The 14411-nt window shown below is 29.4% G+C and overlaps 1 protein-coding gene across 9 annotated transcripts in view; it reads right to left on the bottom strand.

Moving 5' to 3' along the window:
• Positions 1 to 14411, bottom strand: part of LOC145296834 (oxysterol-binding protein-related protein 9-like) — a 203012-nt gene that overhangs the window by 24524 nt on the left and 164077 nt on the right. For 5 of the 9 annotated variants that reach the window (XM_080142948.1, XM_080142949.1, XM_080142952.1 and 2 more), the window contains 5 exons: positions 13482 to 13499; positions 8221 to 8250; positions 5120 to 5282; positions 1364 to 1535; positions 1154 to 1235 (listed from right to left, as the gene is read on the bottom strand). In XM_080142948.1, coding sequence (XP_079999074.1) covers positions 1154 to 1235; positions 1364 to 1535; positions 5120 to 5282; positions 8221 to 8250; positions 13482 to 13499 — 465 coding nt within the window. The remainder of the gene's footprint in view (positions 1 to 1153; positions 1236 to 1363; positions 1536 to 5119; positions 5283 to 8220; positions 8251 to 13481; positions 13500 to 14411) is intronic. The other 4 variants (XM_080142950.1, XM_080142951.1, XM_080142953.1 and 1 more) reach the window with 1 other exon arrangement.

Genomic DNA, 14411 nt, shown 5'->3' with positions numbered 1-14411 from the left:
AAATTTTTGACCCAAACCGATTAAAAAGCTTGCCCTATCTCTGAATACCCTTTATGTAAAATTTCAAATGTTTAGACAAGAAATTATATGAGTAATTTCATACAGACTGAGAGGTCAATTTTTTTTTTAACTTCGACCCCTATTATGATCCCTTAACATTTGTTTTGGGCTCAACTCAAGTTATTAAGTTAGATCCATGTCTAAGTAACCTATATCTAAAATTTCAAGTGTTTAGACCTAAAATTGGCAGAGGAGTTTGGTAGAGTTCTCAAAGGTCAAATCGATGAATTTTGACCCCTTAACAGCAAAATTTCTGGCCGAAAACGGATTACAAAAATTTTCCCAAATCTCAATACCCTGTATATCAAATTTCGAGTCTGCAGACTGAAAATTGACAGAGTTATTGTGTAGAGAAATGTACACAGACAGACACTTTTATTTTTATAGATATAAACTTACAAAAGTGATGAGGCAGATGATAATAAAATATATCTATGTCCACCAAAAAAGAATAACATTAGAATTTTATTCTAATATTTGGAGTAAAAACAATTTATAAATAAAATTTAACAATTTTATGCTAAGAATAAACTTAAAAAAAAAACTTATGGTTTAGAATAATAGCATTATAGGCTGCCGCAATACATTACATTGGTATTAGATATAGATGTAAATGATATTCATTTTTTTCTCTTACATCTTTTAACTGTACAAGATTTTGAGAATCTACTCAAATGAAAATAAAAAATTGTGATGAAAGTTCATTTTTGTTATTAGATATGTGATTTCATATAAATAGTTTTTTTTTTTTTTTAAACAGTGATGCTGTATGTAGATGTTGGTTGAAAATATTATTGTCAGAATTTAGTCACAAGGGAGAATCTAATAAAAATAACTTATGAACTGTGTGTGTGTGTGTGTGTGTGTGTGTGTGTGTGTGTGTGTGTGTGTGTGTTTTTTTTTTTTTTTTTTTTTTTTGTATGAGTATGTTAAATTGTGGGTTAAGTCTAACTATAAGTATTGCTTCTTTAATTCTAAGATTGCCAACATTTATTCCAGTATCCTTAATACATTTTAACAGGTGTTTTTATATGATCAATAACCTAGAATGATATTATTTAAAATGTCTTAATTTTTTTGTTATTTTACTTACTTGGTGGATGATGTGATACTTGTTCAGCAATGAAGATCAAATTATCTGTGTTTGACCATGGAAAAAGATGGCTTGCACTGTCCTATGTAAAAATGAAGAAAAAAAATTTTGTTTTTTTTAAATCCTATTTAAAAATAGTTACACAAATGTAAAAACTTTAAATCATAGAAATATATATATATTTTTTTAAATTACAGTTGATCTACTTACAGTATTTTGATTGGAAGCCCCAGGAATTTTCCAGTGGCATCTGAAAACTTCTCCAAGAATTGGATTATAAGGCTTTTTGGCTATTTCACTCTTTCGACCAGCATGGAAAGCTGACATGTACCACCTAACCACCTGGATCATTCGCTCTTTCGGATTATCAATATCAGCAATTCTAAATAATTAAAGTAAATAAAAAAAAAAAAATTTTTTAAATGAGAAACACTTGAACAATGAAAAGTAGTTGACTAGTCAAATGACCCAAATGTTCTCTTTTATTAGCTACTAGCGGGGGGTACCCGGCGTTGCCCGGGTGTTTGGAGGTGTGTGTGGTTTTGGGTAAATCAAAACACACAGGTGTTTGTGTTGGGGGTTAAAATAAAAAAGTTTTGTTAGGTAAGTATGAAGTATGAGGACCGAACCCGAACCCTTGAGGCAAAGTTGGAAATTAAAGTGTGAAAAACATGCGACGTTAATCACTGGGCCACCACAAATTACTAACGGAAACATGTTTGAATTTATTTAATTATTTAGAATTGGCAGGTGCACGTTTTAATGACTTAATGAGGTCAATTTTGACTGCGAGGTAGTATTTTATTTACTGCAGGAACGCTTTTTTTATTTTTATTTTCGCAATCGCGACCGAAAAAATACCGCCAGAATTAGTGTTGCTTTTATTATACAAAAAAACCTAATCCATATGCGGCAAGCAAAAAATGTTGAATATTTATCTTTTCAAAGTTTAGCAAATTAAATAGGCAGGCGACCTCCATTGTTAACTCGTAGATATTATGATTTATATGTGATATAAAAGGTTTTAAGAAGTTGTGAGCCGACAGACCGCTTCTCGGAAAAAAGCCTCTCTTGGACATACACAAAAAGCGAATATACATACACATTTTCGCTTTTATATATATATACTAGCGAGGGCTACCCGGCGTTGTCCGGGTGTTTTTCGGGGTATGTGAAAAAACCCCGAAAATGTGAAAAAAAAAATAGGTGCCCGTGAAAAAAAAAATGAAGCCTTCACGACGCGCAGTTGGAAAATAGTAAAGTGTTAAAAAAAAAAAAAACAGGTGCGCGTTTTTGATTGATGTGACGGCAATAGGTATTCAGTAGTAAGCATTTTGTTGCGGGACAGTTTTGAATGAGGTGAATAAATCAGTTTGTTTGTTTTTAAAAACCCGCTCCCTATTTATTAGGAGGAGCGAAATGAAAGCTACAGTCTGATATGACGAAGTCGATACTGAACAAATGTTACTTAGCTCTCTTGAGACAACTGGCTTTCAGCCTGTGATTAGAGTCGAGTTTCGCTTTTTTTTATACTGAAAACCGAATGTAACGCATGCCGATGCGGGAAATGTCGAATAATTAACGTTTGAAAGTCAATAAAATTAAATAGACAGGCGAACTCCGTGGGTAACTCTGAGATATTACAATTTATAGATGATATAAAAAGTTTTAAGAAGTTGTGAACCGAGTAAGCGCTTCTCTGAAAGAAGCCTTTTGTGGACATCGAGGAAAAGCGTACATACATACATTTTTGCTTTTATATATATAGATAGACTGCACCAAAGTATATGTGGACGGCATCATTCTTTTCCCATTCTTGATCTTTCTCCTTATAATGAGGACTATTTAGCAAGGGGTCATCAAGTACCATTTTTTTAGTCTTAGGATTAAACCAAAATTGAATATCAGAAAATATTTTGGAGGAAAGATTTTCTTATTGATCCTTTTGTTCAATTATGAACAATATAAACAGAAAATATCTATGCTATATCTGTGGTGTCTACCTGCTCAAGGATGCAATTGAAAATAAAGTCTGCTACAAAGATTAAACAATTTTTATTCAGTAAAATTTTACAAGAAAACCAATGGTGGTTTAATTTTGTATTAAGATGTTTTACAATAATGTCAAGGAATCCCCGTAGCTGGTTATAGATGTCTACCTTCATGCTATGATTGTAAAAACATTCTAATACAAAATTACCACTATTGGATTCTTCATGAACTATTTGAAACATAGTTGCTAGGTGTTGATATTTACTTTAAATTTATACAAAAGGGGATCTTTTTTTTTTTTTAAATAGTTGGGGGGGGAGGGGGCTTAGTGAAAATTCAGAGACATTAGACATCAATTAATAAATATGTACCAAATGTTCCTTTGGAATAAGAATTTTTAGGAAGCATAATCTAGGCTTGAAAATTATTTGGTGCTTATCCATCTGTGTTACTGCACTTTATAAAAATAGTATTTTCAAGTTCAATTCAATTTTTACAAAATTTTGTTTAAGAAATTGTTAAGTGAAAGTACAAATCATTACAAAACATCCTCCCATGTTAAGAATGGCTTTCTAAATAATAGCGTTATTATTTCAGCATAGTAACAGATGCATAAGTACCAAACTTTAACATTTTATTTGCATTAAACTTGATCCATAGACACCAACTAAGAAAGATTCCCTGGATTTCAATTTTTTTCAAGTTTACACTTGAAATTTTTATAAATTTTCTAAAACTAAAACCATGTGATGAATTTTGATCAAATTTGAAAAAAATATTCTAAACATGTTCAATATCATATCTTTATAATGGGACATAAAAGTAGTGCAAAACTCTTCAGAGAAAGAGTTTTACCTGTTCTGGTTCTATAGAAATAAAAGATGTTAAATGAGGACATTAGATGAGCATTTTTTGTCATGGAATGAAAATAACTTAAATGAAAGAATAATGTTACTAGTTATACCAGTAGAAAATATCAAAAGGATATTCTAAAATCTAAAATAATTATACAGAAACAAGAATAAGTTAGAATTAATGTGGCTCGATAAAATGTTGTATATAAACTTATTTGAAATGTTTTGAGATTGATTTTGATAAAAATAATGAGATACCATAAAAATCAGGATTTAGATAAAAAATGCTTGTAAAATTATAAATGATTCGATATTATCTTGTACAAATGTTTTTTTATAGAAATGTATAGGGTGGTGATAGATAAGTGTGCAACAAGGTAGGCAATATTTGTAAGGAATTGCAGAGTACATAAATATGTGATAATATGCTAAAGTAATTAGACAAACTATACATGTTTATGTTTTTGTCATTTTTACATTTCATGATCAAATGGCATTATTGTTTCCAACTAAAAGCAATTTAATTTCTACAATATCTTAAATAGAGAAAGTTTGCATTTTTTTTTTTTCACACTGAGTTAGTATGGAAAACAAAGAACAGATAGTATAGCTCAGTGTAATGTGTAAAAGAGATTTCTTTTTTATGGGAAATGATCACATCTGTTAGCATTTACCTTCAGCATCAGGTTTTCATTTTTTTTTAATTAATACATTAAGAATATTTATTCAAAATTGAAAAAAATTATAGCTTGCTGCAAAAAAAAAAAAAAAAAAAAAAAAAAATTAAACACCTTATTTAAAATTTACTTATTGAAAACATTTTTTAAAATCTTAATGAGAAAATGTGTGTCCATGTGTGTTGGGGGGAGGGGAAGACATCAAATGATATCAATCATAAAATGATTCAGTTTAGTGACATAATACAAGAACATAAATGGGGTGTAATTTATAAGATTCTAATCTCTCATCCAATAAAATGTTGGTATTTCAACTAATAAATGATTAATATAAAAGAGGAAACATTTTCATTCAATAACTGAGAAAATTTATCTTTAATTTCTTATTGATATTTAAAAAATAAAACAGAATAATGATGAAATAAATGTTTCTTCTGACTTACTTTACAAAGAGATCAGGATGTGCAAAGAAATCAGCATACATCTCTAAGAGAGAGCGTCGCTCTAGGATGAATGTTGGTAGCACAACCTTAGTAAGGTCCATCCCAATACGTACTTGGGACAACAAGTGGGTAATAACACTGCCGTGTTTTTCCAAGGATTCAACTAAAATAAAGAAAAAAAAATGATTAGAAACAAAACAAAAGAAAAAGAAAAATTAAGACACAAACAACTGAAAACTGTAGCAAATAACAAATATTAAGAAGAGAAAATATTTTTGATTAAACAAAATATTGTTAAGTATGGCACCAAAAGTTTTTGGGTTTTTTTAATTGTAACTGGAAAACTATTCTGGATATACAAGAATGATTACAGAGAAAGGTTGACAAGAATTCTTGAGAGTAATAGCAGTTTCGAGTTAAATAGAGCAATTCAAACAGAGTATAATTGAATTTTTCAAGATTTGAAATGGATCTCACAACTATGGAAATATTATAATTTCTTTACTGAGAGGGTAATGTTTTGGGTCAAATTTGTCACCATGTTTGCATGCAGCATAATGTCCACATTGCTTGATCACCAAACTTCAAAATACTGATCATGGTTTAACAGTGAAAGTAACTTAAAACAGATTTAAATTTTAATGTTAATTATAAAGATTTTATTTTCCCAAAATTGATAGAGGGATCCAATTTGATAACAGACAAAATTTCAGCTTGATAAATAGTTTCAGGGTTATTAATATTTTTATGGTATAATTTTGAGAATACTTCATATAATATAAAAAAAATAAGGCCCAAATAAGACTTTGATCCATCCTCACATTGTCAGGTAGAAGTATGCAATTATGTTCTCGTTCCTTATCAGAACAAGTTTCTGAAATGAAGAATGTAACTAATGGAAATAGTTTCTTTAAATAATATTTACTAATTTTATGATTATGATATAAAGAAAGGATTGCATGGATAACATTGGGAGCTATTTGATGAAATGTTTAACAGGATTTCATCATATCACCAGTTATATTGATGTTGAATATAAAACTTTTTTACAAATTTTATTTGATTATAAATACTGATGATGATTGCAACGTTTTGTCAGACGAGTGCCACTCCCTCAGACACTCCATGAGCCAAAAAATGATTTTTCTTTTTTTTTTTATTAAGTCCTACCGGTGAATTCACACGCTCACGCAGGCATGACACTGAAGACGGTCATTGAGATCAATTATTACATGCTTCCAGCATTTCAAGCCTCCACACGTCACAACTTTTCCATTGCCACAGTACCATTTTTATAGACAAATGCCTGAGGGAGTATCTATATACAGATGATGTTACAAAATCTTAGCTTTGTATGACAGCTAAGTCTCTCTCTCGGTTCAAAATGTTGAGATCCAGCAACAAGCAAAAGCAAGATAGCCAGCAACAAGTTAAACTGCAGACCAGCTTAATGCGGGTACTGGTCTCCCGCTTTATGGTTTTTAAATCAGAGATTTGCTTCTCCTAGAAAGGTTGCCTTCACCACGGCTTACGGGAGCCCTCTCCACCCCAACACACACATACATACACCCAAACACACACGGTCCTAGTTGGCCGTTGACCCCGAAAAAGGGTTCATTCGCCCTTTGGAAGGTCTTGTTTTTAATACTTCAGGGAGACTAGCCACCCTCCTCACCAAACAAGTCTGGTGGGGGAACCAGTTTAGTCACTGGTGACCCAACCATGAGGCAGATAGTACTGGGTTACATGGTACCAGTAGCATATGACATTACCTGACATAAACAATTATATACTATACTATTATATACTATACACTTATAGACTATACGATTTTATACTATACAATTGTAGACAGAAAAAAGTTACACCATCCTAAGTCTAAAAAATTATTTAAAAATTTGAGAATTTGTTTATCGCAATTCATAAACCTTCTTTGTGCTGGTAGAAGGAATTGTTAAATGCATTAAATCTCTTTGGGGAACTCTGACCCCCCCCCCCTCTTTTTTCTTTTTTTTTTTTTTTTTTGTTTCTCGCAATGTTATTTTAATCGCTTTATACACGCTTTATTAAATTAAATTATTGGTTTTAATTGTCCTTTTTGGCACCTTTAATTTATAAAAGATCCACCACTGCTCTTTATTTTCGCCAGTGATATTATTTCATTGCTATCGATTTTTCTTTTGATGAGATGATAGCCGAAAGAGCTCTTGAGAGATTTCTGCTGATTTTCATATATAATATAATACACACACACACACACACACAATCCTACAATATTTGTCAAATGAATATAAATATTTTCTCGATTATTTTCCCCTGTAAGGCCACTGTATTCATTTGTTTTTTAAATTAAATTTGAAGCATTTTTTTTTTTTTCAGAGTAAAAGATTATTTTAAAAATTTTTGGTTAAATTCTTTTAATTTTTAACACAAATTAATAAGTGCCAAATTAGCAAACAGGTCAAAAGAATTCATAATGGCATTATGAAACAGGGAGTAGAAAAATTAACTACATAAGCTTGTATGCAAGCAAAGGAAAGAAGAGAGTTAATATTAATGAAGATCAAAAAATAAAGAATAATTTTGCTTTATTTTATGCTATTGTAATTTTTATTTCAATAAATATTCTAATTATAATTAAAAAAAAAGTATTATAATAATCAAAATTACATAAACACAAGAGAAGCATACACAAAGTCGTCTCTTAATTTTATTAATATAGATTTGCAGTGCCATTTTTTTGTTTATATTTTAACTAATTTTTTTTTTCAAAATGAAGAAATAAATTTTTAAAAAATGAGATTAAGAAATTGCTAAATGATATTTGTCTCCCCAAAAGTCACTTGGACTAAAGTGCAGGTTTAAAGTAGGGACTAACTCCTTAAGACAAATTGGAGGAGTTCAAAAATACCATGGCTCTAATGGCACTCCCTGATATGTGTAGACAATACAAGCATCAGGAATTAATCCTGACACTCTTTCTCTTTGTGCTAGAAAGTGCTGCTTAAGAGGAATTACATCTAAATGTTAAACAGCATATCATGTTGCTAGTGTACATATTGAATTTAACAGAATGAATGTACAATATAAAACAAACTTACGTCCTTCACTGTCTTGAACATCATAGAGCTCTATAGAACAAAAAAACATATCAGTTAATCGAGATATACTTCCTAATATCAGCTATGAAAACATACTCAATTAATAAATCAAACTTATATTAAAACGTGTTAAACTTTTACAGAACTAAATCCGATACAAAAATACATGAAAATTGCGTTTCAATATTTAATTTTTTTAATCCTGCTGCTTACTTAAAATTGAACACCTGACTGTGTAACCTCAGCACATAAGACATTTATTCCATGCTATCATCAATTAAAAAAAAATTATGTATTGCAAAATGAATTTTATTTTACACTTAAAATACATTTTAGCTTGAATATATATATACAGCTGTATTAACATATGATTAATATAACTATAAAATATTGATACCTCTGACCTATCCAATTAGCTGCTACATCCTACCTTTTCACTGTAGAGATCCCTAAATGTCAGGATTTTCTACTGATAACTTTCCTTGGACTGCTTACCTTTGGAATTTCGTTCCTGCTTTGTTTCCTCGACAATGTCACCATGTAAAAATTTAAATATAATGTAAACAAACATTTTGCTGCCTAATTCCCTACTCAGGTTGCCCTTCCTATAAATCTGGCCCCTACCATAGTAGTCTATGCTTTAGTAACAATGTTCCTTGTTTGGTGTAAATAAAAAATTTGATGGTTATATAATAATGGTGAAAAAAATCGCAGTTCCAAATAAAAGGACATGAAAACACTTTGATATACTTACATATCCAGTAAAAATAGGTATCCACACCAAAATTTAGAAAAAAATTATTGAGTAGAAATTTAAAAGTAAAAAAAAAAATTCTTAAATCACTTTTACATTTTATATTTTACTAATCCACCATTGACAAAAGCAGAAATTCAGTAAATCAGGGGGAGATAAGTCAGTCTGTCATTTACTGCTAGTAATGATAAATGGAGAAATGACAAAATACGAAAACTGAGTTTTATTTTTAAATTAAAAGTCGGGTTTTACTAAATATGTACAACTAAAAATATGTACAGCAAAATTGTCACTGCTGCCGATTAAAGCAAGTGCGACGCAGGCAATCGACTGGATCCGTCAGGGTAAAATATCATAAAACAGTCTTATAATAAACAATAAAACGAATTACTCAGAAGTTTCAAGAGATTTTTGGCAAATATCTTGTTTAAGTCTGTACCTATAAAGAAAACTCCCGATTTTTATTAAATATTCCCTCTTACACAAGCGATATACTAAGTTTGTCAGTGCAAAAATGTTATTAAAACAAACAATAAAACAACTTAATCACAGTCACGATTATTTTGGGCAAATACTTAAAAATTGAGACTTTTCAATCCAGTGGGCCACTTTTTTTTTCTTTTCTTTTTTTGTTTCAAATCTTTGTAAAATAAACAAGTTGATTATTGAAATAGAAACAAAACGAATTGCGTCAGTCACAACTTTCAGCCAAGAGTTTTTTGTTTGTTTGTTTTAATTAAATTTTACAAGTGACCTTTTTTTTTAAATTTGAATTTCGTAACACAATAGAAATGTAACACTAGAAAATCTTTTTAACAAAGTAAAATAAATTCCTGAAGATTGAAGCAATATTTCCAATCTCGTGTGCCTCTTTTGGAGGAACTAGTTTTCCTAACATTTAAAACATTAGTGTCTAACTGCTCTCATGGGGAGGACAGTAAATAACTATTTTAAAAAATTATTTTCAGTTTTTCTTTCTTTTTAATAATATTGCATAAAGTTCCGTTTTATGATAACACATCTCTTATTCATTTCTAAAAAAAACAAAGTCAATGTGCGTTGCGTGTCCAACCTGCAAAGGGTGGTCCTTCCGAAAGTCGTGGAAAGGTTGAAAAATAAGAAAATGCCTTTTGGAATTACCACCTCCCTATGTTAAGAACAGCTTTCGGAATAAACACCCTTTGCAGATTGGACAAGCAGCACACATTGATTTTTTTTAACACAAGCTACACTCTAAAACTTTGACGCAAAAATTTAGAACAAAATTTGAAATATCTCACAACACAAATAGTTGTATTTCTATTTTGTTTACTTTCTGGTTTAAGAGAATATTAGAAAAAAAAAAAAAAACGAAATAAAAGTAGCACACAGAATTGTAAAAAATAATATTTAAAAAAAAAAAAAAAAAAAAATTGTGAATACTTTTTATACGAATCTAAAAATATATTTGCAAAAAATAACCTCCTGACTGAAATTTGTGAGCAAATTCATTTTATTGTTAATTTATACGATATTTTACACTGACAAACCCAGTAGCAAGTTCATTTAAAAGTTGCTTTAATAGTAAAACAGCAGCAGGAGGAAAAGATCATACATAATTAGTCGTACAATTTTAGTAAACCCTCTTACGTACGAGTAAAACCCAGTATGACTAATTGTCCGATTTGGCTGCTGATGATTCAAACAACTTTAAACGTTATTTCTATATGATAAACAGCAGGAGCAGTCAGTTGTACAAGAATCGGAAATAATTTGATCATACATATTTAGTAAAACCAATTAAAAGCCTACTCAATATTTTTTCCAATTTTTTTTTGTGAAAAATCTTATTTTTACATATGTAAATAACCAGAGTTTTTACTTGACATGCAATTTTCACCTGCACCCAATACTATATAAGCACCATTTTTTATACAACTGTATAAAATATATTACAGTAAGATTAATATATTTAATAATCAAGTATCTACAAAAAAAAAAAAAAAAGAAAATTTTTAAATACACTTTGCAAAAACAAACTTATTTAGAACTTGTACTAAAAATATGTATCTGACCCTATATTACAATTATCATAAAGCTTTATAAACAAGCAAGAGTGGATTAACATTAAAAACACTTTAACTGTACAAAATAATTTTCATGGGTACATAATTTTAATAAACATTTGAATACTGAGTGCAATGTCATTATTATTTATTGTTAAAGTTTTTTTGTTTTTTTTTTTAACTTGTATTACTAAAGAAAAAAAGTCACAACAAAGGGAAACCAAGAAACACTTAAAAACTATTTTCTTCTCTTTTACTCTAATTTGAGGTTTAAAACATTAAAAAAAAAAGTTTAAAGGCGGGGGGGGGAGGAAGCAGAGAGATAATTAAAAAAAAAAAAAATGAGACGTCTTTTGGATAATACTTTTCATAGTAATCGTCAGCAATAAGAGCCATAAAAAAATAGAAAAAATACCTCAGTGATCAATAATAATGACGGCACTGCGTACAATATTATTCAAATGTTTAATAAAAGTTGTTATTGTATGTATTTACGTATAAGATACAAAGTAAGACCCCCCCCCCCCAATCTACTTAATATATTTTTGTTGAGTTTACCAAAATATCATAAAGGCATGCCGCTTTTCTAACATGTTCAGTTTTATTTAAATAAAAATCCTTATGAAAACGTTTTAAATTATACTTCTGAAAATAATTTTGTCTACTTTTAAAAAAAACATTTTTATACTTTTCTATCTTGTACTTTTCAAAGCAATTGCTTTATTTTAAATCATACAAAATGTTATACAAGAGGATATATTTTAATCAAAATGGATTCAGTTATAACAATTTCTTTTTAATAAATAGACTTAAAGAGATGATTGGATTCCACGTGTACTGGTTTATCAGTAAACAATATCAATTAATTGAGTATAGACAGTGATCACCGCCCTGTAAAATGATAGCATGAAAAGAATTGTATGATGTCTAAAGGAATTAATGAGGTTTAGAGAGAAGTGGGCAGAAGAATTGAATGTTAAGCAGAGAGAAACTACCTGTAGATTTAGTTGAGAATGATTCAGATCTTCACATAAAGCAAGGACATTTACCAAATCGAAAATGTTTCACTGCCATCAAGATTAAGTAGAAATTTTCAATATATGAAACAAAAATCAATCTTTACTTCATTTTAAGTTACTTCTGTGCAAGTTTTTGATGAAATAAGAGATGTGATAAATAAAAGCACAGACTGTCCACAATAAAGAGAGTGAGTACTTAGGTTCTATTTCAAACTTTGCTAACTGTAAGACTTTCAGAGGGCAAGATGTTAATATGATACTGGCTAAGAGTAGTTCCTATTTCTAAGTTCAGATCGTCTTCTTTTTCTCTTTTATGACTGTTTCTACAATAATGATTATGACACTGCCATTGTCTACATAAAATATAAGTATCCTTTAAAAAGCAATGTTTGCGCTTTCTGTAATAGATTTGACACTATTAAGCTACAACCCCATTGCCGCAATGTTGCATCCTTTTGCTACTTCTACAAGTATTTCAATAGAACATGTTTCAACAAACATGGATCCCGTCAAATAAGGAAATATCATCAAATAAGGAAATATCATCAAATAAGGAAATATCAACATGCAGAAATTTAAATGTAATGTGAACAAACATCTTGCTGCACAGCTCTCTGTTAAAAAGTCATACTAAAAGTGGCATACTAATTCATAGTAGCCTTTTATGCTTAAGTGTTGGGGATGAATTAAAAAAAAAAATTTAAATAAGAAACATTTGTGAGTCATGAATGAATATGCTGGACATTATTCTCATAACATTTGGGTCAATGTAACCTATGACCTTTACACGCATCTTGTCAAATCCAGGGGAATCTGAACAGAATTTCTAATGTAACCTTTTATTTAATATACATAAGCCATGATCAACTAGATGTCTTAAATAATTCGTAATTATATTACTAGTATTGTTCACATTGAGGATTGGACCTTCAACCTCCAGAAGACTGTCACTTGGCACATATCTGTTACACTATAGACCTTGAGGAAAGTTGGAAGTTACATGTCGAAACATTATGAGAACAACATCCAACATAAGAACAGTAGTCTGAATAATCCAAATAATACAAATTATCAATTCTCAGAAATTTCAAACCATATATTTTTCAACTTTATATATAAAAACAATTATGTGACTAAAATATTTAATCATCTTGAAGGTTTATAAAAATTTAATTTTTACATCTTTTTATTAATTTTCAAAAAATTAATATCAAATTTTTCATTCAACTTTCTTACTGGATATATCTTCAGTTCAATGTTCATGGTTTTGTTTTTAATAAACAACAATAATTTAAAATTTGTAAGTAAAACATGATAAAATTGAATGGCCTTAAGTATTTGTTCTTGCTTTAGAAGATTTGTTATTTTCCACAATTATCAGCAAAGAGTACTTGGAAATGAACACACAGAGTTAGTAGAGTTAGGAAGCAGTTGTGTTCTTACCACAAGACAATCTTCTTTCTTTAAATTAAAAAAAAAAAAAAAAAGTTTATTACGCATAGAAACAATTTGAAAGACTAGCATAATTTTAAAATTCTATGTAAAATTAAACCTAAAACAATTTTATGAATTATGTTTAAGACAGCCATATTGAAAATAAAATAAAACCTGGTAACAATATAAAAGAACAAATAATGAACCAAAAAAATGTAACAAAAATATTTTGTATAAACTTAATGAAGTTTCACTGGAGATATATTTCTAGGGATTATATGAAAGCATGTACCTTTGGAGGTATACATTCCATAAATTATATTTTGAATTGTGACAAATATTAAGAGCATGAATACCATTAGTTATCAATCCAAATGTAAAAAGATGGAATCAAATCACACTCCCTAATTTTTTTTTTTCATAGGCAGAAACCTAAATTTTCATTATACTATAAATACATTAAGCATCTGCCTATTAAAAACATTTAAAAAAATTCATGAGTAAATTGATTCCATCTTTTAGCATTCGGAATGAAAAGTGTGTGTGTGTGTCTCTCTCTCTCTCTCAAGTTTTTTGTTACTTGGTTTTATTTATTTTCCGCATATGCATTTATATGGTTTTCAACAATGCTTCTATCATACCAGAATATTTCAATAACTTTGTTAATATAACAAAAACTGCTACTCCAACAGCCATTGTAAATGTAAAAGTGTGATAGATCAACAAAAATGTTATTTTCAAACTTAAACATAACAGATTGACAGAGGTTCTTCTGAATAAATCTAAAATAAGAGCATTAAAGCATTTAGCAATGGCAATGCTATTTCAAATTCCAATGCGACCAATGGACAAAGCCTCTCAGATTACAACACTAGATGTAAATAAACTAAAAACGTTTTATGCGAGCACATGTTTTTATCAGATAATTTTATAAAGATA

The sequence above is a fragment of the Euprymna scolopes genome, chromosome 17 (genome assembly GCF_053919585.1).
Source record: "Euprymna scolopes isolate OS-2025 chromosome 17, ASM5391958v1, whole genome shotgun sequence".
Classification (NCBI taxonomy): domain Eukaryota; kingdom Metazoa; phylum Mollusca; class Cephalopoda; order Sepiida; family Sepiolidae; genus Euprymna; species Euprymna scolopes.
The sequence above is the reverse complement of the archived record's forward strand: the minus strand, read 5'-3'. Positions and strand labels throughout refer to the sequence as shown.